This window comes from Eleginops maclovinus, chromosome 4 (assembly GCF_036324505.1).
Source record: "Eleginops maclovinus isolate JMC-PN-2008 ecotype Puerto Natales chromosome 4, JC_Emac_rtc_rv5, whole genome shotgun sequence".
Lineage (NCBI taxonomy): Eukaryota > Metazoa > Chordata > Actinopteri > Perciformes > Eleginopidae > Eleginops > Eleginops maclovinus.
Window position 1 is genome coordinate 6249181 of NC_086352.1, and position 27811 is coordinate 6276991.

Here is a 27811-nt window from a genome sequence, read left to right on the forward strand (position 1 = left end):
ATCTTATTCTATTTTATACGTGTATTATTTCTTATCCCTACATCTTACTTGCACCATGGTGTCTATTACACTATTTTACTAAGTTTATGTGTAAGTAAATGGCATTTTGCACAGCCGAAACTACGCTGTAACCTCGTTCATATAACTAATAAAGCCCTTGAATTCATTCTTGCAAAGCTGCTACTGTGCATATCTCAATACCTTGGATAAATATACCATCATTATAAAGGCTGCAGAAGCAGATCTCTTTGGGTCTATTTTCTCATCATGGCAGTGGGAGGATCTGCACACATGTGAGGGGAAACAGAAGCCTACTAATTCATTTACACTCGCTTGACCTCACCCAGTTTAAACACGTTCAAAGGACAAGGCGAATACACATGGCCGCCCTCTGGTTTCCCATTTTGTAACACACCCATGGCTCAGAAGTGGCATCGAGGAACACATCCTCTTCACTTCTACATGAACCGTCCTCATCCAAGTTAATTTGGTGTACACAGATCAAGACTTGGATACTGTTCAAGTGTTTTATGGAACATTTACAAGCTGTAAAACACCTACTAAATACCCTAAAACTAATCCAAGCTTAACTACTAATTGGTCCCAAATGTTAATGTCATCCAGCTGACATTGGGTTTGAAATAGGTAAGATTTTGGCCCCGGCCGTGGTGCAACTGGCTGGGGCACCTGCACCGTATGCCGGCGACCCGGGTTCGATTCCCGACCCGTGGTCCTTCCCGGATCCCACCTCGACTCTCTCTCCCACTCTCCTGTCACTCTCCACTGTCGTCTCCGATTAAAGGCAAAAAGCCCCCAATAATATTAAAAAGAAATAGGTAAGATTTAATAAGATATAGATGTTATTGGCTTTGGCGATTAGACCCCTATGGGACGGGATGAAGATCTGGATTTGACGAGGAGGTGGGATGAGGTCCTGGGACTTGATGACTGGAGGTAGAGGGGTTGGGGGGGGGGCTGCAGTATACACACCTGAAATCACAGCTGACTGCAGGAGATGGGAGAACCATTGTGAATCTAAATGCAGCACGATGATTGGCTGCTGGAGATTGGGGTGAAATGTGATTTGTTAAGAGAGAGCGCTAATGATGAGCTCCTTAATGCAGCCGTGGAGTGAATGAATGTAGAGCCAGTCTTCCCGCTTCAACTGAGAAAATAGTGGTTCAGATTGAGTCGGTTGAACTGAGTTAATGACAGTGAAAAGTGGAAATGCACCTGTTCATCCTCTCGCCAAAGGTCTGATTTACAGGATCACTTCAAATAACTTGCTCAGTATATTTTACACAACTATATTCTCCAATGGTGGCCTGTCAGAGAGAGACGTAGCTGCTTGTTGTGTTTACTCACCTGTAGATAAAGGAGGCAGAAACTGGATAAACAGAAACAAGATCCAGGCACACAGGAAGCTTTCTTATATGGGCTGAATCAATAAAAAGCCACTGCAGGTCTTTGACGGGCCAAACGCTGTCCTCTGTTACCGACAAAGACCTGCAGGGGTTATAACATGTCAGGCCTGAATGATTAAGCCTCTGCAATAAAGGCTTTTTAATATTTCCTTCCTGGTTTATCCAGTTTTTCTTTTACAACTGACTTTACACAGCAGCCAGTTCTCTGTCTTTGTTGTAGTAAATGATTCAATTCAATTAACAAATACAATTAAACTCAACGACACGATAGGTTGAATTGGGTTTCATGTTCTTTGTATTAATAAATATGTACTCTAAATATATAATTAAATATATAGAAATATTAAATAAACAAAAAACTTAAACTAAGAATGTGCAATAAATAAAAGTAATGCAATTAAATATAGATTAAAAAAACCATAAAGTAAAGTCAGTAAAGGCTGCAAATGAGAGAGGAGCTGTAAATAACCCGAGGATTGTGACGGCTCCGAGCTGCAGCGATCCCTCCTCTCCTCAAACCCCTCATTTAACGATGAAGAGGATATGCGCGCTGTCAGCCCTGTAATCACGCCGTGTTTGCTGCAGCATTAGAGGAAGTCTTACAGGTACGAGCTGATGATGAGGCGGCAGGGCTGGCACTCTGTGTTCCCACACAGCGGCCGTCTCTGCAGCTTTTCCTATGAGGCTCGCAGTGGTGTGTCTCTGTCCTCCTGGGGAGTATCTTTGTTGTTAATGGTTGCTGTGCATGTGGTGCTGCTTCAAAATGGTCCAGTCTGCAAGCCAGAAGTTTGCATTGTGGGTAAAGTGCTTAGAAATCTCTCAGGGGAAAATGTGCAGCATGTAGACAGGATGGTTTTAAAGACCATGCTGTAACAGGATTTCATTTATCTAAATCTTAATTTCACTTCTTACGTTTCTATAAATATTCTTATTTGATTGTATTCATTTATTTATTTAGACATTTAACTTTCACTTCTTCTATTTGTATAAATATATTTATTTCATTTAAATTAAACTTAAATAAAACTTTAATTGAATGAATTTTACATTTTTTGAGAATTTAATTTCTCAGTCTATTCTTTTTTTTCAGAATAATTTTATTGTTATTATATTTTAATCTCATTGGAGTAACTGTCAAAACAAAATTTCCCCTGGGATATATTAAGCATGCTGGAACTGCGTTCGATGAATTACTGATCAAAGAAGACTGATATGATATTTTAACCACGGTAAAAACAAACAAGGAGTAGCATTGTACACAGAGGTGTGTCTTATCCTTTGTAGATGCTACAAGTTTTCAGTTGGATGGACGTAAACTTCTACCAGGAAGAAAACACTGAACCCGAATACGTCGATGCATAAAGATAAAACCCGCAGGAACTGGATAGTCTGACTCGATGGAGAGCAAACCAGCTGAGGTATTTACTGTCGATCACAGCGATCTGCAGGCTTCCTCCTGTGAGCACACTAACATCAGATTTCAGTGTGCTCTCAGGAGATGCTTCCTACCTGTGAACTGAATCCAGTCATGCGCTCTCTGGATGTCAGCTGCATTACCTCCAGCTGTAAGAGAAGCCTCCGACTAAAGTTTGTTCCTTATTCAAAGACATTTCCCAGAGTCCTCTCTGCTGCTGGTAAGGAATGCTTTCTGTTTGGTGCACGGTATATTTTTCTGAAACACATGTTGGGGCATTTTATGGGTTTATTAGAGAGGGACCGTGGTGAGCAGAGAGGATGACAAAGGCCCAAGGCTAAATTTGACCTCCTGTTGTGGTTTCGTCTGTCATTACCCACAATATATTACATTTGCTGTCATGTTAGACCAAGAGAAGAAGTAAATCCTCATGTTTGAACTGGATCTCATCGTATTTCGTAGCATTTTTGTTTAAAATATAACTTTGTATTATACACAATATGAATGTTCTTTGGGTTGAATTGTTCCTTATAGCCTTAAATCTGAATGCATGCCTTTAACTTGATTGAGTACCGTGGCCCAACCACACTTTACATAATTAAGATACATGAATAATTTTCACCTACTGCCCAGTTGGACTCCCTAGCTGCTTTTCTGGTGTGTTTGAGAGCTACTTTGGGATGTGGTGGAACGAGAGGGTTGCATCGTGACTGTGCAGCAGACAAATTTGCAGAAACTGCATGATGCTTTCCGGTCAATATGGGTAATAATATCTGAGGAATGTGTCCGGCATGTTCTTTTTATACATTTACAAATAATGTATTTATTGAAATTTCTCTCAAATTGCTTCTCATATTTTATTTGATCAATATTGCACGTAATAACTTACATTTTCTTAATGGTTTTTATCAATACATTTATTCTCATCTTTATTTCATTGTTTAAATTTAATATTTCATTTAACATTTTGCTTTAACCTCTGATGTTCTTTCTTAATAAATATTTTTGATTTAATTCATATATTTTTAAGCTGACACTCACTTCTTACTTTTGATTTATTTTATCTTTATTTGATTTTATTTAAAAAATATAACAAAATCCAAATTTGCCCCAGAAAAGCACATTCTGATGGATTGATAGAGAGATGGTATTCCTGTCTAAATCCAATAGCTGCAGGTGAGCTGTTATTGTATATGGTGCACCTGACCTGTGGCCTTCAGGCTCCGCCCCCTCTGACATCAGCTCTCTGATCTGTGTGTGTGAGCACAGAGCCATATTTAGCTCATTGTAATCAGTGCTGAGAGCTGCATGCCGCTCCTCAGTATACCTGCGTAGTGTAAACACACCTGCTCTCTCTGATGGATCTAAAATGAATTTAATGAGCACCTGAAGGAGTCCGCTCGCAGCCGCCGTCATCACACACACCCGGGGTAAGGTCTCCGTTACAGGTAGAGAAACTCAACAGGTAGTTTTTGGGTTGTAGTCGGGGGAAAACCAAAGTGTTAGACTGTGAAAATCAAGGTCGGGTTCCTTGTTTTTGTTTTGGGATGATTCCTCTGGGCATAGTTGACTACATAACCTGCCTAGCAACACCTTCCTCTTGATTACACATGAATGGTTTTGATAACGTGCGTGATCAGAGTGTGTGTCGTCAAATTAGGGATTAATTGGCCTCTGATTATGGAAAAGTACACATGTTGTTAATGTGCTGACATTTTCTAGAAAGCCTGTTGGTTAAAGCTCATATTTTATTATTATAAAGGACCTCGTTCATTTAAAATAGTATGGTAAATAAAAGGCTGTTTCCAAACACTTTCTGATAATTGAATCTTTCTCTATGAGAAACGTTCAGAAGTATTGAGTCTGTTCCACTTTTCAAAGGTTCTTAAGGTGTCTTTTTCCATTTGATTCTCCACAGTTACCTCCTTTTCTGTATCTGGCAGCATTACCTGGTACTTTCAGTGTGGATAAAAAGGACCTGAATGTAGGAACTGATTGCAGACATTTGCAGGAACAGAAGTTGTTATGTTATGCTGATCATTGTTACCTTTTAATTGGGTATTTCTGTACATTCAAACAAGTATTGCACGTCCAAGTTTGAGCCAGTCGAGAAATGTCTGAAAGGTAAAAACGTAAGACTTTATTCCCTAGTATTTATAAAATAATGCTCATTTCACAGGCTGTGCTGTAAACTGATCTGCATGTGTTAAATTGGCGTGGTTTCCACTTCATAATGGAGTACTAGTGGTTTAAATATGGTATTTTATGCAATATTTTGGCCATTTAACTTAACTGTGAAGATCTTGAACAATCAGCACTGAGAGGTTCACTTCTTCAACATGTGTTTAGATAATGAAGTCACAATCTCAGTTCCAAGTTCATCTTTTTTTTATTCATTTCCTGTCTGGGAAAGGGAGCGTTCCTGTGAGCTGAAATGCATGTCATGTAGACGGTGGGGGAAGTGTACATTACTGGCAATCCAGTTCCCAAAAACCACTGCAGCGGTTTCAGTTTCACACCGTTTTTTAAACAACATTTTCTGCAGAAAAAGAGAGTGGGTGGAAACGTGTCATCTGGTTATCATGCTGGAAAGACCATAGAGAGCTTACCAGTGTAAACACACACACATATTTGTGGGCAATTTAGAGTTTCTGATTGACCAAACATGGAGAATCATTGGCAGGAGCGTCTCGCAGTGAGTCGATTGCAACCCAAATACCATCGTGGGGTCAGCGTTGGTGACGTGCATGCTTTGTATTGGTCGGTTTGTTAATTGAAATGCTGCTTTCTCACAACATACATGACTGCAGTGGGGGTGATGTTAATCCGATCAGGCCTGCTGTGAGACCGAGGTTTGCCTCGTTGAGGATTCTCCGGGCTAAACCTCTTACCTCTGAGACGGGACTAACAGCCACTTTCCTTTTCTTAAACCTGGATGTCTCCTTGTGTTTTCATGTGTTTTTATTTGTTCTCAGCCCCTATTTTTGTCTTCTTTTCAACTTCAGTTTATTTCACACATCATGGTTATATGATTCAGTGAAATGTCTTCATCATTTTGAGAGGTTTCCTACCTTCTGTAAATAATTTGAAACCCTCATCGCTCACCTGCATATCACTCATCAGCATGCTTTGAGAAAGTGGATCTGCATTCAAGTAAATGTGTCCTGTTGATAGTTTTGTGTTTCTACTGCATATTAAAATGTTCAAGTATGTTGTCCAACCCTAACCCTAACCCTAGCCTTGACACCATTTCAGCCGTCCATCTAAATGGTAGCCTGAGTCTTTCTTTTTTAAACGATCAAAGTGCTTGAAAAGTTTTAGTAGCCACTTTTATTTGCTAATGGAAAAGCTAAAAACTTTATAAACTATATATTTCTTCTTGCCGAGAGAGTGTCAAGAAGATTGATACCACGTATGTGTCTAGTTTAGCTTAGCTTAGCATCAACATTAATCCAGATGTGGTGTTGTGCAGTCTTTGGGACGGCTAACTTCTACAAAGTTACCCTTGAAGGTGCTTTGAGTCGTGCAAGGCTGTGAGGGAGTGCGTTGGTTGGATCCCAGCCCGTGCAGTCAACATGTGGATGTGTCCTTGGGCAAGATACTGAATCCTGAGTTGCTCCTGATGGTGTGTGTGAGTGTGTGTGAGTGTCAGCTTCCCAAGAGCAAGTGGTGCTGCTCTGCATGAATGAGGTGCAAATGGGGAATGACTTGTGGTATGTGAAGCGCTTTGAGGGGTCCAGAAGACCTGATGAAGAGCTTTATAAGTACAGTCCATTTACCTTTTACAATATCTCAATTCAACGACTACTCAATCAACCCTAGAATTATCGGTTGCTTCTTTTGGTACCAGTATAAATGGTATGATAATTAAAACAACTCGATCCAAGTCATGGTGCAAAGTGAGCTGGCTTCATATTCACCCTTCAGACGAGACAGAGGTTTCTATTTTATCAAAAAGTAAAGGAGCAGATTCTACTATACCTTTTAGAAATGTCTACAGAGCCCCTCATGGCTTCCCTGAAACAGAGGGGGAAGGGCGAGGCATCAAACCTGGGGAGGAGCGCTGATCAAGGCCCAGACCCTGATTACAGGCCGGCCCCCAGTGAGCCCCACAATAAGATAATGCTATCTGGGCCCGCAGGTATTTGGTTTCAGTGGAGAGGGTAATAACTGTCACCAAACACTGAGGAGACCTTTCATCCCGCGGCCTCGTGTTGTCGGCCAGCGCTTGTGTGCAGTCTCCGCACACAGGCAGCTTTTGTGTGTCGGGGTGAGGTCACGTCACCACCCGGGCCTCATATCTGTCCGCCGAAACAATGGCATGGTTTGATTAAATCAAGCAGCCGTGACTATCTAAATGGTGGTCAACATTGCGTGTCCAAGTCACTGTGATGAGGTTGTTGGGGAAGGTGACGTAGGTCTGACTCATTAATAGCAGCGCCGATAGTGCCCTCTCTGGGGTGTTGTGTTGTGGGGTATAGCAGTCTGGTTTGTCTTGGTAGGCCAGTGGTTAACCAGAGGAGAAATATGAGAGGTTAAACAAACATCTGAGGTAAACCACTGAGCCACACAGGGCTTCCATCCTCCATGTTTGTTGCCTATATTTGCAAAATGATTTTTAGGAATTTAGCTAACTTCTGTTTAACGCTATACAACAAATGCCCTCCGGCTGGCAGATACATCTCTTCTCCATAGCTTCACACTGTACATTTTACATCAATAGTCAATGTAATATTCCATTCCTTACACTACTAATGTATATATAATATCCTGCTTTATATTTGTGTACATTTTTATTCTGACATGTATATTCTTTCTACTTTCTGTAATGTTTACATTTTGAATTGTTTATTTCTGGTCTTTAAATGTACCTAATGTACAATATCTTGTCTTTATGCTGCTGCAACGCCAAAAGAAATCCCAAATTGGGATCAATAAAGTACTCATCCATCATCCATCCATCTATCCATCCACCCATCCATCCATCCATCCAATCTTGAAGAGTTTGAGAAGTCTTGTGTTTGTACGAAACTTTTATTTGGACTAAAACACACAAAAAAAAGCCCGTCTGTTTTTATTCAGTGTTTCAGCAAAAACGATGGAACTCGATTTGATATCCATCCCATGCTCGAGCACTTCCTCAAAAGTGCATGACACGGGAAAGACAGGTTCATGATGCGAGGACAAAAGGAAGTTGAGTGCATATAAGCTCTGTCTATCAACAGGCTTACATCAGTCTGAGAGCTGTCCCTTGGCATTCTTTGTCTGACATTTGGTCAAGTATTCAATCCAAAGCTTCTTACCGTACCAAGTGGGCATTTAACCCATTAGACCTGCCAGTGTTTGTGCAAGGCTCCTCGTCTAATTGCTCAAAGACAATTGGATTTCATGTCAAACAAAGAAGCCTGCGGGGGAGGATTTGCATCTTCCATATATGCATGCTATCTATGGAAAAAAGCCAGGCAGCATGCAAAAGGTATCCAGGCCAGGTTGTCCCTGTGTAGTGTGTGTTAGAGACCTGCACAGGTGACGTACAAACACCCTCCTGTCTGTTGTCATCTTGCAGCCGTGTTGTTGGGTGACACCTCAGGTCTATATTGGGCTTCTCTCCCTCTCGACAGGTGTCTCCATGTCCTTGACTTCACTTCTCTCTGCTCAGCAATTCAATAAAAGTGTCACGAAGAAGAAGCCCCGGGTATCTGTTGTCCCCTTTAACACGGAAATGCATCGACATTCTTTGAGTTAATTAATGACCATCGGGAGGTTTTTGACCCAGAAAGACTGCGCCATGGTGCCATAAAACACTGATGTATAGTTGTACTTTGCCTCTTGTGTACATTGAGTTCAAACAATGTGACCTGGTTTATTTTAAGTAGCTGCATACTGTACATTTCAGCAGCTAGGAGCTCCTACTTTCTGCCTTTTTTTGGCTTTAATTGTCAAGAATGTGCTGTTTTTCAGCAGCAAATGTTAACATACAAACCAAATGTCATGAATTCCTTCATCTTGGGTTTGAAGTTGAAGTATTATTTGTTTATTTGTTCTACTCTATCTAGAATTGGGTGGGATTCCCCTCTCTGGTCCGCCCTTTTATGGGTATGATTTGCAGGAAAGGTTAAAAAAAAAAAGCATGTTTCTGGGCAAGAGCAGCCACTACAAAGTGTGCTGAACATAGCTATCATAGACTTTATTTTCCAATATTGATGCAACTTTGTTGATAAGATAAGAAGGCAGCCATCTACAGGTGTGATAATGAACCTGTGAATGTTTACAAGGGCAATGCTTTGGTGCAAATGTGCACGTAGATCAGGGTAGTAAGGTCGCTTGGATCATACATAAAGCAATACTGCTATTATTTCCTGGAGCGTTTTTGGTTTTGAAATACTAAATGGTGGACAGAGAACACTGGCCTGCACCCATCAGTAGTTTTAAAGAGATGTGTCCTTTGGACGGGAGGAGTCCGACGCTCCTACAGGAAGTCTGGGAGGGAGTGGTGCTGACAGGAGAGATTGTGTTGATGCCATCATGGTCAGTCAGTGTAAGATTCCATTGTGATGCCATCCAAAGTAGATTCTGTTTGATCAAAACTCAGCTTAATGATTTCTTGAGGACTTTTCCACCTGTGGAGCTGATTTTGAGTAGTTCCAGGCTTGATTAAGTTCATGATGATGCATTTTAACCAATGGTTTCTTCTATTGTTCCACTACACCGAGGCCAGTAAAGATGGGAAAGAATACTTGACTGTCAACAAGGTTTAAATACTTAAAAGCAACGGCTTTGCAAACGTATAATGAGGAGGTAATACATGTTAGACCTAAGAGAAGAACAATGAATGTTTATTTAGAAGAAACCGCATCAAGATTTGGTGACGATACAATCAAATCTGTCCATCATCCGGACTACGTGAAGCTTCTCCTGTCGCTTATACTGGACCCAAAGTGGTGTTTACTTCACTGTGACATCACCATTGGATGCACCTCCTTATTGATTCCGTTGTGATGGCACGCTGCTGATTCCCACTGAGAACAAGGATACACGATGACCCGTGTCACAAGGGACACAAGCTGCGAGAAGAGTCTTTCACACCTTAGTCCTAGTCTGGTTGTGTTCGGGGTAATCCAAAGCTATTGATTGGAGAGGGTGGAGTCGGATTAATGAGTTGTGAAGCTAATCCTGTTCACCCTCCCATTCACGCTGCAGTCACATGGCCACAATGGCTTAATTTGATAGCCAAGTGGACGCAAAAACACGGCCATTCACAACCCTGACTGAGCGTTTCACCATTCCTATTCCAGCATTGAGGGGGCTTTTTGTCTCTGGATTTATCGGTTGATTTGTAACGGCCGTGACAGAGGAAGAAAATGCAGTTTTGAAAGCAGTTCAAAGGCATAATGGAGACTCTTAAGGAGCCCGACTGAAGGCTGGCTGCACCCGGTGTTTTAGCCAGAGTTAATGGGTTGTGTAATCTCTATAAGCAGGTGTCGGGTGGCCGTAGGGTGAGCTTAGGGGATGTCATTTCTCAAGGTTCTTCTGTTACCACAGTTTGGTTTGGATACAAGGTGCTTTTACTGAGTTATATGGACAATGTGCAGCTTTTTATCTACATACCTTGAAGAAAACAGATTGCAGTTTGCTTAATTGGGAGATTTAGGGAGTCGATTAGAGTCTTATTGAGAATGACACTCACTGAAAATGTCCGTTTCACACCCATTTCCTTCTTAAGTCAACTCAATGTAACTCTAAATATCCAAAAAGTTGGTTTCTACTGACAAATGCACTGTAATTTGACCAATAAATCCAGGCATTATCCTCAGCCCCAACATATCTGGTTCCAGTTAATGGCCCTCTGAGACGATACTGCAGCTTTTTGGTACACAGGAATCACATAAGTGGTCTTTTCTGTATTTTCCAGTCCTGAGAAAGGTCCTACAGTTGTGGTTATTTTAAAAGTCCCTATTGTACTTCATGAATGATTTCTGCAGCCCAAAGAGGAACTGTCGAGGCAGAGAGGATAACAGATAAAGCTGCTATCAGAAATATGTCATTGAAAGAGTGTCTTGTAGGGATGAAGACAGAGAAAGTCTGCAGCTTGTTTTCTTTTGCTCGATTAACTGTCCAGTCAAATCTTGCCTCCAATCAAACCCCCTAAGTTGGTTTAATCAACAAGCGAAGACGAGCTGGAAGCATGCTAGCTGTTAGCTTGCTGGGCCAAAAACGGGTGGAAAAAGAACTGTGAATATAAAGACAAACTTACATTCTCCATGAAGCATGTGGTTATTATTGGAGGTACATTCATCAGGTGGCCAGAGTCTCCAAAGCCTTAGCTTAGGCGCATTAGGTCAGTAGGTTGTGGCTCAATTCCAAATCGCACCCCCTACACCCTACCCCTCCGTTTTGCGCGGAGGGTCCGCCACATTAAGTGCTGCTCCAAACCAACGAGTGTGGAGGGGGAGTGGGTTATCCATCCCTCCAACAGCGAGTCTGCATCACACCTGACTTCACCTGCTGCTCTACCTGACCGGACTCACCGCTGTGTGTGTCCCTCAGGAAATACGCATACAAACAGTTCCTTCAAACATTTAGATTTAAACTGCTCAAAAGAAGATACACATCAAGTATCAGACAGATGTTACCTCGTTTTCTTGTGTTACTCAGGAATATATGCAGTACCCGTGTCTAGAAATCGGTGTGAATGTAATTAAAAAGTTGTGTGTATTTACAGACGAGTGTGGAAACACAGCAGCTTATGAACATCATATATAAAGAAACAGGCAGTAAAGGTTTTATTTTACTTATTATTTTATTTAGAGATGCGGATTTGAAACCATTCTGAAAAGTTACAGTATTTCCTGTTTGTGCCGGAGAGAGGGGAGTTTGTCCCACAGCTTGCCGCTGTATTCACACCCCCCCCCCCCCACCGGAAAGAAGGGAGCCTCGTTCAGCTGCGAGTGAGGCTACAGAGTGGGAGTGGGAGTGGGTGTGGTTTGGAATTGAGACTTAAGTTGCTGTGAGTCTTTTGGTTTCCCTGAGGGTAGGAACATCGCTGATTATTAAGAGCACTATCAGTCTTATACTGTAAAATCAACCAACGCATCAGTCAGTCCGGCACTCTTCAATTGCACTATAGAAGAAACATAAAGACTATAACTTAGAAATGTTTCTTTTCAACTCAGAAAACAGTTGTTAACACGTTTCATGTTTATGTGAAGTATTTGGTGAATCGTCCTCAAAGCACCAGTCTTTTTCCAAACTACTGTGCTCCTTTTGCTTCTGAAAGAATGTAGAGAACCTTTTAACAAACATACTATAAGCTTGATTACCCACCAGGCTAACTAGCTTAGTTTCACAGCCACAGTACAGGGGGAGTGTTGGAAGTATGTGTCACTGTTAAAGGCCCCTGCAGTGGAGCAATAACACCCTGTGATGATGCATGAGACTGAATCAGCTTCCCTCTTTGTGTAACGTTCATATCTGAATCATACCGCAAACACCCAGGAACAGAAGTGACCAAAAGTGTGGGTCTTGGTTTGAGAAAGGATATGACTAGCGTTCATGTGAGCTGATGTGTGCGTAGTGACTCCCATTTTATCAATGTCTTGTAGATCCACAACATCTCAGTATTGTTTAGCTGTGGCTTAAACATGATTAAACCTGATATCTACTCTTTAATGTACCGACTCAGTCTTTGATCAAATGGACTGTCACCAAGAAGTATTCAGTGTGCTCACTCCCTCTACCCAACCTCATTTACAGTATCTCTAGAGAAGTGCTATGAATTACACAATGATATGGATTCAGTTTGTATCCTGATGCATATTATTCTCTTACCTTTAGTATAATGCAGCTATATAATGCTCGACTTGGGGTGTTGATCCCAGTGACAAAACTGGTGTGTTTAGTGACTTTTGAAAGCTAGTCTGAGACGAAACAAGTCCCAGAAAACTTCCTTGGAGGAACAACTGTAACTGTCTCTGTCAACAGCAGTCAAATCTGTGAATGTGTAACCAACCTAACCAGTATTTTCTGATTACGCAATGATGTAATACCTGGTGGTGTCTAGTAAAATGAAACGTCAGCCAACTCTGATGTTCAGTTGGCCTGTTGAAGCACTTGTTTCAGAAAGACCCTAACCCTAAAGCTGCATCAATGTTGCGGTGAAACTGGCTAGTTCATACTGGGTAGTTTATTTAGTGTTTAAAAAAGTATCCACCTATTTACAGATGTCTCTTTCCCAATGTAAGTCAATGGGAAAAGGTCTTTCTGGGCCGGGTGACGTCACGGACCGATACAGAAGTTGCAGTACCACCGTTCAGCCACTAGGAATATTATCCCCAGTGTCCGGAGCTCTTCCTGAGGTTGCCTCCTCTGCTGGCTTGCACTGCTAGATCTAGCTGTTATCTGATTGGTTGGGTGTTGAAAGGGCAGCAGGTTAAAGTTGAAATAATTTGAACTTTAGGAGCAGAACTCGCCCTACATTTTCGAGCAATGTCCAATGCCAAGGATAGCACTTCTCTCTCCACAGAAACACCTGCAAATACATCTCAATGCCTGCTTGTGAATTGTTGAGAAGTCATAAGGAGAGCACCCACACATGCCTGAGTTATTCGTATATAAAGGAACACATGAGCCTCATCATGCGAGCGTCTTATCAGTCCTAGACGTGCATGTTGTGATGGAGCTGGTCCCTGGCCCAGGGCACTTAAGGCAAGAGGATTAGGCTCCAGAGTATTATTAGAGCTCCTGATTATCCTCTAACCTGATGCGCTTAATTCTAACCGGGCCTATTTATTCAGCAGAAAAGAGGAAAAAGGTTTGGGTCGAAGAGAGGGGATGGCCTCGTTGATTTGTCCAGTCCAGCGTTGACCCTTCTGGTGTTCTCTGCTGAACTCATTAGGGCGTTTAGTCGTTGCCTCCCCCCGCCGCGGGTTCATGTGATTAATGCACTGCTGACCACTGAGGCCAGCAGCAAGGACTGGTTTCCCTGCCAGCTGGGAGCGGCAAAACAAAAGTAAATTGTCTTCAAATAACGGAGAAGAATACGAGCTCTCAGAGACGACCAGTCCCTTGACTTATCGAAGAAAGGCCACTCTCTGCTCAACGAAAAAAGGTTTCCGATCCATCAGTTGTAATACGTAGTTTTTTTGGATGTCATTACACACCCACTGCTGCTGACCCTGTGCCAAGGAAACAGCTTTGAGGCCTGCGTCCCAGACTCAACTGAAACGTGAACATGAGCTGCTAAATCCTGCTCCAAACCAGTGAAGAAGAATCAAAGTCATGTGTTGTTGGTGCTGAAACCTTTTCCCTGTTTGCTCTGTAAGGAAGTAATGGCGATCGGATGAGGCAGGTTCGTCCTTGCTTTAAATAAAAAGCACAAATAGAGACTTGGTAGTTTTGGTTGGATGGTATGTGTGTGTGTGTGTGTGTGTGTGTGTGTGTGTATGTGTGTGTGCGCGTGTGTGTTCACGCACTATAAACCTCCCACAGAGTGTTGGGAAGACTGCCAGGGTCAAGCTTAACTGTCACCTTGTCAGCAGCAATGTTCTGATAGCGCTCGAGCTGATACACTTTGTGGAAAAACCAAAAGACCCTCATGCCTGGTGTTGTGTTATCTGAATAAATGAGTTTGCAGGGTTTTTCCTTCCAGCAGAACACACAACACTGCCTCATTGCACACATTCTTTTGCATGCCATGGAGCTTCAACACAGTCGATATTGAACCTGTGTTTGTTAGAAAGACAGGATTACTTACCATGAATCAACTTTATGAAAGGGACAGTTCACCCCATGATGAATACTTGTCCTCTTACCTGTACAGCTATATCAGTCTACTTTTGATCATATGGTTCTGTAGAAATGTCTCTCTTATAAAATCAGCTAGATTCTTCTCGACTTTGGGTGTTCAAAGACACATTAAAAATGATGTTTAATTTAGGAAATATTTGTCATTTAACCAAACTACACCTGCCAACCATATGCAGAAGAGAGCATGCATCTACTCATAGAGAAAATGTGGGAAAAATGTCCCAAATTGGGATCAATAAAATACTTCTACGTATCTATCTAAGATTGGCTCGTTAGCACGTTAAGTAGCTCAGTGATGCTAGGTGAGCTAGCAGCATCGGTTAGCTCATAATCTGCTACCAGTCAGCCAGCGGTTAAACTCATTTGAGGAGGACACCATTCATTTTGCATCTTGGAATCATGAACCTTTCCTACGTGAGTACTTCTGCACCGTGATGGTGTTGCTGGGGGTATTTCATATAAAAAGAGTAGTCTGTAGATTAGCTTAAGTAACCGGGTCATGATTACTGCTGTTGAGCTTCTAGTTCCATTTCATTGTCTACTGATATCTTCAAAACAATCTAGATTGAGGATATCCACGACAGGTTAAAGGGTAAATGTCCCTTTAATATGTTACAGATGTGTTGACTGCCCCATGAATTCATCTTGTGTATTTACAGGACATTAACGTACCACAAAGCTGTAACCTGTGATTCCTCTTGTCCTTCCAGTGTCCAGGGACATGAAACTCAATCCAGAGCAAGCTCCTCTCTATGTAAGTATCACAACTCACACTGTAAGTGACACATCGTCTGTATTTTCACACTGTTGGTGCACCCCCACAGTTCACTCTGCTCAGGAGTGTGAGCACACACACACTGCTCCTCCGGGTGCGTTGGATTCATCTGTAGGGGCGTACAGGTTATCCTCATTATTTGTTTATGTGGAGCTGGATGACCTGATGTGGTTCCTGGAGCAGCTCCGCCTGCATGGGTCTGCAGGGCCAGATGGTGGATCAGTTTGTGCTTCTTTTTCTTGATAATATGCAAAGATTTTGAATAGTTTTTGAGTCTTTGTGTCTGAAATGATATATATATATATACACTGGCTTTACCTTGCTGTTATGAGAGTGGTTCATTAGGCCCTGCACATCTTCGTTAACTGAGGCCTTTTTATTTATTGTTTTTGTTGTCAAATTACAATATTTTACTACTTGTTTTTAAGAATTTCAGTTAATTTATCTCTCGAAAGGATCATCTTGCATTGTTATATTATCATTAGCATACAAATACAATTATTTCTAATACAAAATATTGTCCAAGAAAGTAGTAGTAGTCAAGGAAATTGCAGGAAAAAGAAACATATGTGGATAAAAATAGAATAAATACTGCATATATCTGGAAATATGGGCCATAAACAGATGTAGAAATATGAACATATGAGTATTGTTACACTTCACAGAGCTCAGGAGATTAACAGTCTTATATCCTGGTACGGAAGCAGAAACCGATCAGTTTCCATGCAACAGGGCAGAATACAAGCTAACAAATGAAGCTCTCCCGTTGGACTTACAGTAACTCGTGCTGAGGGAAATAGTCAGCGGTGCAACGGGACGCCTGGACATTAGTTTGGGTGCTGAAGTGGAGCAAACTTCCTCTTTGTGCTGTCTCTGGTGGAGACTCCAGCCAGGGGGATCAACACTCATTTAAAGTGCATAATGAGCTCTGTCATTAAAAGCAGCTTTGGTGAGGATTCATTACGGTCTTCAGCGGGACTCACGCACCGCCCTACCTGCAGAGTGCGGCCCGCTACAGTTGCAGGATGTGAGGCTTCACTCACACATGCATATTTAAGAGGAGGGGGCTGGGCTGCCGGCCTCCAGCTGTTCTATTGATGTTGCTTAATAGTGGCCTGTTCCCCGCTGATGCGCCATGATTAGCAGGTCAATACCCCAGCAGGTCACTCTGTTAAGTAGTTATTACCAGCAGAGAGTCACACGGTGAGGCTGAAACACAGCGCTCCTGAATTATACCGGACACGAGATATTTATTATTATCCTCAGCTTTTTGAGTGTGTGTGTGTGTGTGTGTGTCTGTTTGCTGTTTACTGTGTGCAGCTGTGTTCCCTGCAGAGGTTTTACAGCCCCACCCCGCCTACACATTTGTTTCCAAAAGGACCAACAATGATCTTATTCTGCAGATAATCTGTTCCACTCCTGACTCTTTTCAATTCATGGAGAGCAGAATGGGTACACGCAATCAAAACTGAGGAGGATTCAAGGATTCAGGGTGTTGGAGCTACATTTTGGTTTATTTAATAGTCAAACATAGTAAATGCATTGTTATTTAAGTTGGTTAAAGTAGTTTTACGCTTTTATTTTGAAGGAATCTTTGCACACTGGTTGATTGGGGCACCTGGTGTAATTGTATATATTGGATACATGGTGGTGGGAGTAGAGCACCAGTATGGCATACGGTTTTTACCAGGGAAAGCACGAGGAGGCCACAGGAAAGGCTCAGGGAAAGAGGATCAATTCTTTGTTCTGGATATTGCTGTAGGAATAAAATGGACGGAAAGGACTCACTGAACCCCGCGTAAGATCCGCTAACCGGGGCCTCAGCGGCTGTTTTAGTTAAGTAGTTTTATGCTTTTATTTTGAAGGAATCTTTGCTCACTGGTTGATTGGGGCACCTGGTGAATTGTATATATTGGATACAACTACACCACTTCAGAACACATTTCAGCAGCTAATGTGTGAAAAAGCATCAGGTTGATAAGACTTTTTACATGATTTGCCGAAAGAGTGCCAGCTCACAAATCCAGCTCGGCACCAAACCTTCATGTCCAATCCGTGCCGAGGGTCAGAGAAGAGTTTTTATGGAGGGTCACACACATCTAACGTCTACTCCGCTGCATCCCTAACGCTGCATGCCCAAGTGTTTGCTCCCTCTCTGAAGGTTACTGTTCCTCCACCCATGGCATTTGGACTATGTGGTGGCATTGAACACATTCCCCCCCCCCCCCCCCCTCACATTGCTCAGCTGCAGCCAAACAGAGATGTGCCAATCCCAAGGCTGCTGGTTAGCCTCGCTGCAGACCCTCTCTCTGTGTGACAAGGACCCCAGGCTGCCTGCTTCATAATCCCCCTGTACCACCGGAGCAGTTCCAGGGCTGGTTCAGATCCAGCGTGGAGCAGATTTAGGTGTTTTCTTGACTGAGCTTTTGGCCCCAAAAAGTCGAGCCGCAGTTAGCTATTCAGTGAAGAACGAGTTAAAAGTTGTTGCAGGAGCACCAAGATTGAAAAGTTGCTTAAACCTTGAAATATTGAAAGCAGAATCACACAGTCATTATTTTGGCACCACAGCTGTCAATAACGATGAGACTAAGAAAGAAAATAGGATTTCCTGCTACATTTGGGGAAAAAGTAGAGGCAATTTTCCCACTGAAATGAGTTCCCTGCAGGAACTAGTTAGGTTTGCAGTCCAACAGGCGAACTTCCTAAAAGTCAGAGCCTGATAGGAGCCAGGTCACTGTTTACATTATATCTGAATGATGTGTGTGGACGTGCTTCTACAACGACTTCGCTCCATGAAGTGTTGTTGCGCACGTAAATCCAGCCTCTAGTTTATTTAGCGCTTGGTTTTTGGAGCAGGTTGACTGAAAAACTGACCCTGGAAACACCTCGGTGGAACAACACCCTGAGGCTAACTCTTTATAGGAAAGGGAGGAAGCACCTTCTACCCCGACTGTTCACCTTTAACCTCCACTGGACATGCTGCAAACGTTGGAGAAGACATAGCAGCTCTGGTCCGATGAAGTGCAGTGAAATGTCCCATTATCCCTCGTCTGTGTCAACGAGCTGCAGGCTCTCACCTCATTCTGAACAATATCTCTATTTTGTTCCGCTCATCCTCCTCCTCCCCCTCCTCAGACTGTCCTCAGATGACACCAGTGCCCACAACAATCCATTCAGCCACAACACAGTTAATTGTCTCTTCAGAAAAGAAGCAGGCTGCACAATGCATCTCTGTGTTTTACTGTCACATCCTATTATCTAGTCGGCACAATACAGCTGAGGAAGATGTAGATACACATTGATTGAGTGGCATTTGCTCCTAGGAACACTTCTTGTCTCATAGCTTGCAGAGTTCCATTTTGCGATACCTGACACATTTCTCTGTGCTTTACAGTTCAGAAGTAGAATCAGGAATACTTCATTTATCTCTGGAAAATTGGGATATGCCATAATAACATAATTTTAGAATAGAATATTTAAAAAATATATAACTTTGGAATTTAAAGAACGAATGTAAAATAAAATATGATGAACATATTTATTAAAAAGTAAAAATGTAACATGAATTATATTAAACATATGTGTGAAAGCCTCAGAAATTGAAAAAGAAAAAAAGGTTTTTAATTATCAATTTTTTCTACAGAGAAAATTTAAAAAAGGTGTAAAATAACACAAAATATATATCTTTTAAAACAGGAAGTAAAAATGTAAAGAAATTGAAATAAAGGATAAAAAAAAATACAACTATTGGTAATAATTCAAGAATTTTAAGTAAAAATGTGAAATAAAAAGATAAAATAAGCTTAAATATATTTTGAATGTTTACATTAACATTTGAAATATAACCAATAAAAATAATATACCAATATGTATACAAAAATGAAAAATAATACAAATAATTAGATAAAAACGAGAGGTTTAACGAGAAATACAAACTAAATTAAATTATATGAACAAATTTAGTTATAGGACAAATAGCAAATTCCAAGTCAGCAGAGACACACATCTTCTTATCTTACCTGGCATTACATTTATCGTCCTGAAAACCAAACAAACCTTGACCTTTTCACGTTTTACCTCACCATTTTTAAACACGGTCCTGCAAAAGACCTCTGTTATCCAATAACAGTTATAACTTCCAGGATATTCTGTTCAGATCCAGTAAGAGCAGCTGCTCATGCTGCCCACACAGGTTGAGCACAGAGCTTGTTTATGTAGTTGTAATATTTCATGCCTGAAAGGTCCATTTGTATATCAATAACTCACCTGTTATCTTCAATTCTGAAGGTAAAACTTTTCCTCTCATGAAGAGAAGGAAGAATTTAAAGAAGCCCCGTTCTGCTTTAAGGGGGGTTTCCTTTACTGTAGTCTGTTTTATACATGGTCAGCAGGAGAGGACTCTTTAAAGTAGAGACACTACATACTGATATACACCTGAACATCAGCAGGAGAGGACTCTTTAAAGTAGAGACACTACATACTGATATACACCTGAACATCAGCAGGAGAGGACTCTTTAAAGTAGAGACTCTACATACTGATATACACCTGAACATCAGCAGGAGAGGACTCTTTAAAGTAGAGACTCTACATACTGATATACACCTGAACATCCGCAGGAGAGGACTCTTTAAAGTAGAGACGCTACATACTGATATACACCTGAACATCAGCAGGAGAGGACTCTTTAAAGTAGAGACGCTACATACTGATATACACCTGAACATCAGCAGGAGAGGACTCTTTAAAGTAGAGACTCTACATACTGATATACACCTGAACATCCGCAGGAGAGGACTCTTTAAAGTAGAGACGCTACATACTGATATACACCTGAACATCCGCAGGAGAGGACTCTTTAAAGTAGAGACGCTACATACTGATATACACCTGAACATCAGCAGGAGAGGACTCTTTAAGCTCATCAACAAAATGCTGGTTTTGAGTCTTTGATCGCTTTGGGTGAATGCAAGAAGATGTCTTGGTAAATCCACCGTAAAACAGGAGTAGCAATCGACAAATAATGCTTGTGGAGATGAAACATTGTTTTTAAAAGTTAGAGTTGTTGATAAAAGCACTGATACAGGAGCTGTTCATCACATTCCTCCTCCTCCTCACTCTGAACTCAGCTGCTCCTCCATGTTTCCCTGTGTCTGCTGCCTCCCTGTTTGTTTCTTAAAGAAGTGAAGAGCAGCTTTGCAAATCAATAAATCAATACCAGTTTATCTTTAAGGCTTTTTCGGTAACTGTTAACACACTGACCGACTCCACGTGAAGTTTTACACCGTGGTATTGTTAAGATTTGCCGTCCAGATCTGCAGGCTGTAAGCAGATCCAGAGGGGGTGGAGTGGAGCTCACATCTGGCTTCAGAAGTAGTTTTAAATGCATCTGAAGGGAGCAACTGGGATTAGATGTTTTATCTTCAGGTAACATTTGCTCTCGGATAAGAGGAGGAAGATTAGAATTTGTTCTGGTTGCTTCAGTTGTTTGGGTCTTCTTGTGCTACACACACTATCTCTGCTGTATATCATTTTGCATTTGTGTTCTTGAGCTTTTTCTCTCTGGGCACATGCATCCCTCAGTGGCTATGGCTCTGTACATGAGATGCATTCCCAGTGGACTCTGCTTGAAACATGTCTTGATATAATCTGGATGGAAAATGAGCTTCCCAATCGAAATTGCAGATCAATCGATGGATGCATCTGATAGATATTGTGAGGACGGAGGAGCAACACATAGCAGAATAGCCTGTTTGAATCATTAACGATATAATACAAACTTATATTTCTCTAAATATCCATCTGACTTTCCCCCTCCTCTCTGCAGGGGCGGTGTGTTATCACGGTTCAGCTCGCTGATGAAGAGCTGGCGTTAGATGATGAGGGCGTGGACTACTTCCTGCTGTTCGCTGGCAGCACGCAGAGACACTTGACCAGCACCCTGATGAGCAGCCATGACACCCTGCAGGCGATGTGTCCCGGTAAGCTTAACTACCCCCCACCACCGACTTCCCTATTATCCCTAATGCACCTGTGGGAAGGCAGCTCCACCTACTGTTGAATGGTGGATCTATTTTAATTCTGCTGTCATGCATGCAGGCGAAAGATGTCTCGTCTGAGGAAAAGATGCTGCTCTTATTCCTAGAGAGAAAAATTAATCGTTTTTGTGGAAAAGATTAAAGGTTTTTTTTTTGCTTTTGAGATTGAAAAAAATAGAATTCAGTTTTATTTCTGCAAATTTTGCGACTTTAAGTAAAAACTCATTTATTTTTCTGAATTGGAAAAAAAACAAATTCAGACTTTTTTTTGTTGAAAATCTCAGAATTTTGAGAAAAAAACTGAATTTGGACAATTTTGACTTTTTTCTCACAAAGAAAAAATGTTCAGTGAATTGTTGATATAGAAAGGTTACAGACACACACACACACACACACACACACACACACACACACACACACACACACACACACACACACACACTCACACACATTTGACCCTAATACCAAATTTCCGCTTCCTAGGGTAGAATCTGTCGCTCATTTTTGTGGACTGACCAGCTAAAGAGCTGCAGTCTCATAGCTAAAATGTTTAAAATATATTCATGATTGAAAGACAAATCTCTCGGACCTCCTTTACCATACAAACATTAATAATCAAAATACAAAGTCAAAGTAGGGCTACGAGATAAAATCACACCATTCTTGATCAAATACAAAGATCTTCTGACAATATTGCACGGATGACCGTTACTGCTTTCACAAAATATGTACACAAGAAGATATAATCACCAGCAATGTGGATATAATAACTTGTAAATTCTGAATTCTATCACTTTCCTGTAATGCAGCTTGTAAAACCAGTCTAATACAATGAGACAATATGGAGTCTCATACCACAATCTTGGGGCAACATCGACTGTATTCGTTAATCCTCTCAGGCTATCATTAAGGGGCGCTACAGCCTGCCATAATATATACAAAATATATTTATTTAAGAAGGTATAACTCTTCTTCCCATCCCACAGAAAGCATCGGGCAGCCAGGAGTTATTATAGTGGTGGAAGAAAGTCGAAAGTGATAAATCATTAATCATCCACCTCCAGCGCCCTGGCTTTAAAACTAATGCTGTTTGTTGGAGAGAAATCACCTCATTTGACTTTCTGTAAAGCCGGCGCATTCATCATCACTCCTCTTGGATCTCATCCCATTTGTTCTATACATGCCACATTAATATGTTTGGACAGCGCAGAAGTCGGAGATACTTCCCGTGAGATGAATGAGCAGGAACAGCGAGTAAGTGGGTCGTAGAAACACAGGATACTTGCGAACATGTGATATAAATCCATGGTGGGAGAGGATAAAGAGTGGTGCAGTACTGATGACCCGAATGTTATCAACCCTCAACCGCTAAGCTAATGTTGGGCGATAAAGGAACTACAGCACGGTCACATGACTTCAGGTCACCACCGCTAAGCTAAAGGAGGCTAACGTTGGGCTATAAAGGAACTACAGCACGGTCACATGACTTCACGTCACCACCGCTAAGCTAAAGGCGGCTAATGTTGGGCTATAAAGGAACTACAGCACGGTCACATGACTTCAGGTCACCACCGCTAAGCTAAAGGAGGCTAATGTTGGGCTATAAAGGAACTACAGCACGGTCACATGACTTCACGTCACCACCGCTAAGCTAAAGGCGGCTAATGTTGGGCGATAAAGGAACTACAGCACGGTCACATGACTTCAGGTCACCACCGCTAAGCTAAAGGAGGCTAATGTTGGGCTATAAAGGAACTACAGCACGGTCACATGACTTCACCTCACCACCGCTAAGCTAAGGCGGCTAATGTTGGGCGTGATGACGTTTAGTCGTCACATTTAGACACTTGTTAGCAACCGTCCTTTTTAAATTAACCAGTTGGGTATTTACTGACATATTTTATGTCTATTTTATAGCAAAAACTAAATCACTAACCCACTGACTTTAAGACGATGGAACTGGAAGTGCAAAAATGCCGACTCATTGTCGGGTTTAGGAATCATCTCTCCACCAGTCTATTAAGTGTCAGCGTTTCAGTCGGTAAAAGAGAAGGCGGCACATGTTTAACTTGTTACCTTCTTAAGAGCTCGGCTGAATAACAGCCATCAGGCCGGGGGGGCAGGAGGAGGTGTTGCTCTGCACTCACAGATTAGCTCTGCTCCACCGCCCCCTCCATCAGTACACAGCTCAGGAGGACCGTCCTGTGACCAAGCAGAAGGTCGTGGGATACAATTACCAAATGGCCTGGGAAACGGCTGCAGATACACTCTACTTTAGGATTGGGTGCCATTAAGCAAGGCATTTGAAGATTTGAGGGACATTCACTCATTTTCAGGGTCATACTTTACGTCCATTACGTTTTTGGGGTTCCTACAAGCACAAGAGTTCTAACCCTAACCCTAACCCTGGCCTCTGAGTAGTTTCACAAAGAGATATAGGCCAATCTTGCAAAGGTAGTTATAGTAGCCTTGGGTTGCATTTCTCAGATGGGGTGTTTTATACCCACAGTGCATTGGGAAAACTACAGTATCTGCTAAAATGAACCATAAGGTTACCTCAAGCTAGCCGAATACTAGCTAACAACACAATGGCTTATGCCCAAAACACATTTAACATTATAGAAGACACATTTTAAACACTTAGAAGATGTAGCCACATACACAGACATGCTGATACTATAGATCAGTGGTTCTCAATAATGAGCCCGCTTTGGATTTTTTTTATTTACTTTTTAAAAAATCGAAGATTATTTTTACACATTTCTGACTTTCTTTCTAAACTTCGACTTTTAAAAATGTGCCACTATTTTCTCATTGTTCTAACTCCTTCTCCATATGGCCCTTATCATCTTTTTCTCTTGGCCCTGACTTTTTTGAAATTTATGGACTTTATTCTAAATGTCGGCGGAAGGAAGGAAGGAAGGAAGGAAGGAAGGAAGGAAGGAAGGAAGGAAGGAAGGAAGGAAGGAAGGAAGGAAGGAAGGAAGGAAGGAAGGAAGGAAGGAAGGAAGGAAGGAAGGAAGGAAGGAAGGAAGGAAGGAAGGAAGGAAGGATAAAAAAAAGGGAGGATGTATGTAGGAAGGTAAGTATGTAGGAAGTGTGGGCGGGTGGGTGGGTGGGTGGGTAGGTAGGTAGGGTAGGTGGGTACGTGGGTAGGAAGGAAAAGGAGGAAGGACCGTTGGTGGTTAGGAGGTAAGTAGATAGGTATGTAGGAACAAATATTTCTGACTTTTTCCCCCCAAAAAACTTTTTATATTTCTGGAATTGTTTTGAATTTTGAAAATGTTCTCGTTATTCTAACTGCTTCCTCGTGTGGCCCTAACATTTTTAGAATTTCCAACTATTTCTTCAAAATGATCATTTTCTCCTAAAAAATCGAATTTTTTTAAAGCCTCAGTAACGATTCCATTCAAAACAGAAATACTGAATATAAAATGTTTTTTACCAAATTTAAATTTACGTTTTTAATTCAATTTATTATAGCATCATTATTTTATGCACATAAAAAAGTAATCTCATGTACCCCCTGCAGTACTTCATCGTACCCCTAGGGGTCCCCATTTGAGAGCCACTGCTGTAGCTTATAGACAAGTTTAAAACTACAGTATATTCTCCACGCTGTACCCCCTCCTCCCGGTCACTCTCTCACCCTGTCCCTTTGTGTCCCTCCTGTGGTTTTCTTGTAGCGCACGACTGTTGCGAGGTGGTGTTGGTCACCCTGTGCTCAATCAGCCGTGGCCCCCCCGAGGACCCTAACCCCTGCCCGGGTCCAGTGACTCTGCTGGGCGAGCATCGATTCAGATTTGTCCAGGATTTGGCTTTTGACATGGCGCAGTTCCTGGTGAGTATAAAGAGCAAATCATTTCAAATTGAGCGGAAAAATAACCGCACAGACCGAGGCCTGTCACACAGCAGCAGAGTGGGAGCAGTGACAGGAAGACAAAGGACTGCCGTGTTTTTGTTCCTTCTGTGACGAGCCCTGATGTCTCGCAGTCCCCGGCGTTCAATTAATGAATTCTTCTCGGCACGATTTATCATCCCAGGGAAATTTAATATACAATATGCCCTGCCAAGGAGGAGGACAACATAATGTAACTGTCTGAAAATTACCCTTTTTTTAAGGATAAAACTTTGTCAACTCTCTCCAAATTGAGCTTAGTCATTTAAACTCGGTTGTCACATCTAGCCTGTAAGGGTTACCTTTTTTTGACTCCTGATTACATTATCCCGTTACCCGTACTCCGTTACTCCAATTCTGGGTATATGTTTAATGCTCTGAGTGTTTTAAAGTGAGGAAGGACTCACCTCCTCCCCCCGAGTTAAAATCATATTTCTGTTTCCCCCCGCGGCCCAGGTGAGCACTGCAGGCCGGGCGGACGGCCTGGATGGCGCTCTGCTGCTGGATGAGTGTCAGATTCCCCTGCAGGAGTGCGAGCGTCTGGACGAGAGCCTGGCGCTGGCTCTGCACCACCTCGCTCTGCCGCCAGGATGGAGCTTACTGGGCAACAAACTCACCAACAGCACTGGTGAGACTGGGGGGCAGTGGGCTGTCTGCACCGTGTAATTCACTCACACAGTAAAGGGTCCAGGAGTCAGACTGAGTGTCTCTGCAGCCGAGGCAGAAACATGGCGGCAAATTACAGTTCAGGGCATAATGACACACATGGCACCTCTGTGTGTGTCTTGTTTACCAGAAAGATCTATGACACAGTGTTTCCCATCGAATGAGTGTTTGGGAGGATGTTATTGTCCCGGATAAATGGGAGATAATCTGGTGAAATATTAGGAGAGAGTTAGGACACACCTAATTCAATTGTATCTGTGTGTTTTTTCTATCTTATATCCAAATATTCAATGAAAAGTAAGCATTTTATCATCAACAACAACAACAAACAACATTATATTAGATAGGGAAGGAAGGAAGGAAGGAAGGAAGGAAGGAAGGAAGGAAGGAAGGAAGGAAGGAAGGAAGGAAGGAAGGAAGGAAGGAAGGAAGTTAGGTGGTAAGTAATTAAGTAGGTAGGAAGGAAGGAAGGAAGGAAGGAAGGAAGGAAGTTAGGTGGTAAGTAATTAAGTAGGTAGGAAGGAAGGAAGGAAGGAAGGAAGTTAGGTGGTAAGTAATTAAGTAGGTAGGAAGATAGGAAGGAAGGAAGGAAGGACGGGAGGAAGGAAGGAAGGGAGGAAGGGAGGGAGGGACGGTAGTTAGGTGGTAAGTAATTAAGTAGGTAGGAAGATAGGGAGGGAGGGAGGAAGGGAGGAAGGGAGGGAGGTTAGTTAGGTGGTAAGTAATTAAGTAGGTAGGAAGGAAGGAAGGAAGGAAGGAAGGAAGGAAGGAAGGAAGGAAAGAAGGAAGTTAGGTGGTAAGTAATTAAGTAGGTAAGGAAGGAAGGAAGGAAGGAAGGAAGGAAGGAAGGAAGCAAGCAAGGAAGGAAGCAAGCAAGGAAGGAAGGAAGGAAGTTAGGTGGTAAGTAATTAAGTAGGTAGAAAGATAGGAAGGAAGGAAGGAAGGAAGGAAGGAAGGAAGGACGGGAGGAAGGATGGAAGGAAGGAAGGTGACTGAGTAAGTAATTAAGGGTCTCATGGCTGCAGACGGCACTTTGGGTTCTAAGAATCAGCGATCCCAGAGCAAACTAACATTTTTACTAAAAACAAAGTGGCGATTTCCCCCAGCCGGTGAGTCCGACGGCTTTAGTCAGCTGAAGGAAACCGGAGGAGCCGAGGAGAGGATGCACTCTGCGGGGGAACCGCTCTCTGGGGAGCAGCATGGACGAGACTGTATGAAGTCGTTGCAGCGCTGCCTCTGGCTTTTGTAAAGATAACATCTTACGCTTTAACTTAGACTTGGATATTGCACCGGACCAGCAAAACCAGCAGGATCTCACCCCAAAAAAACACGGACACTGAGTAGGTTTGTAGTTCAGATTGGACGCCCTCACACGGCTCAACATGTTTTATTCATCGTCCGTTTGGAGCCTGAAAGGAAAGTCGTCAAAACAAATTTTCAGTAATGACCTCCCTGCCGATTAGATCTGCTTAGTGCTGTTGTGAAAAGGCTTCTTAAAGACACACACACACACACACACACACACACACACACACACACACACACACACACACACACACACACACACACACACACACACACACACACAGTCAGTTGTCATGTGGGTGATGTGGAAGGCGGCTACCTGTGGCGGTGAGTGACGTGCGCTCTAATAGGCTCTGCTTCTCAATATGTCAGCGCTTCAACACGAGTCGTTGTATCGGAGAGCTGCAGGGCGGGAAGAGGAGTGAGACGCCGCTCTCCATTTATCAGATCTGTCGGATGATGGATGGCGGCGGACTATAGGTGGAG

General features: G+C 42.3%; 1 protein-coding gene across 6 annotated transcripts in view; it reads left to right on the forward strand.

Moving 5' to 3' along the window:
- LOC134862884 (A-kinase anchor protein 13) overlaps positions 1-27811 on the forward strand; it is a 110938-nt gene that overhangs the window by 2190 nt on the left and 80937 nt on the right. For 5 of the 6 annotated variants that reach the window (XM_063880985.1, XM_063880987.1, XM_063880988.1 and 2 more), the window contains exons 2-5: positions 15354-15397; positions 21246-21399; positions 25143-25297; positions 25811-25982. In XM_063880985.1, coding sequence (XP_063737055.1) covers positions 15365-15397; positions 21246-21399; positions 25143-25297; positions 25811-25982 — 514 coding nt within the window. In that variant the 5' untranslated portion in view covers positions 15354-15364. Of the gene's footprint in view, positions 1-4147; positions 4269-15353; positions 15398-21245; positions 21400-25142; positions 25298-25810; positions 25983-27811 lie in introns of those variants that run through there. The other variant, XM_063880986.1, reaches the window with a different exon arrangement.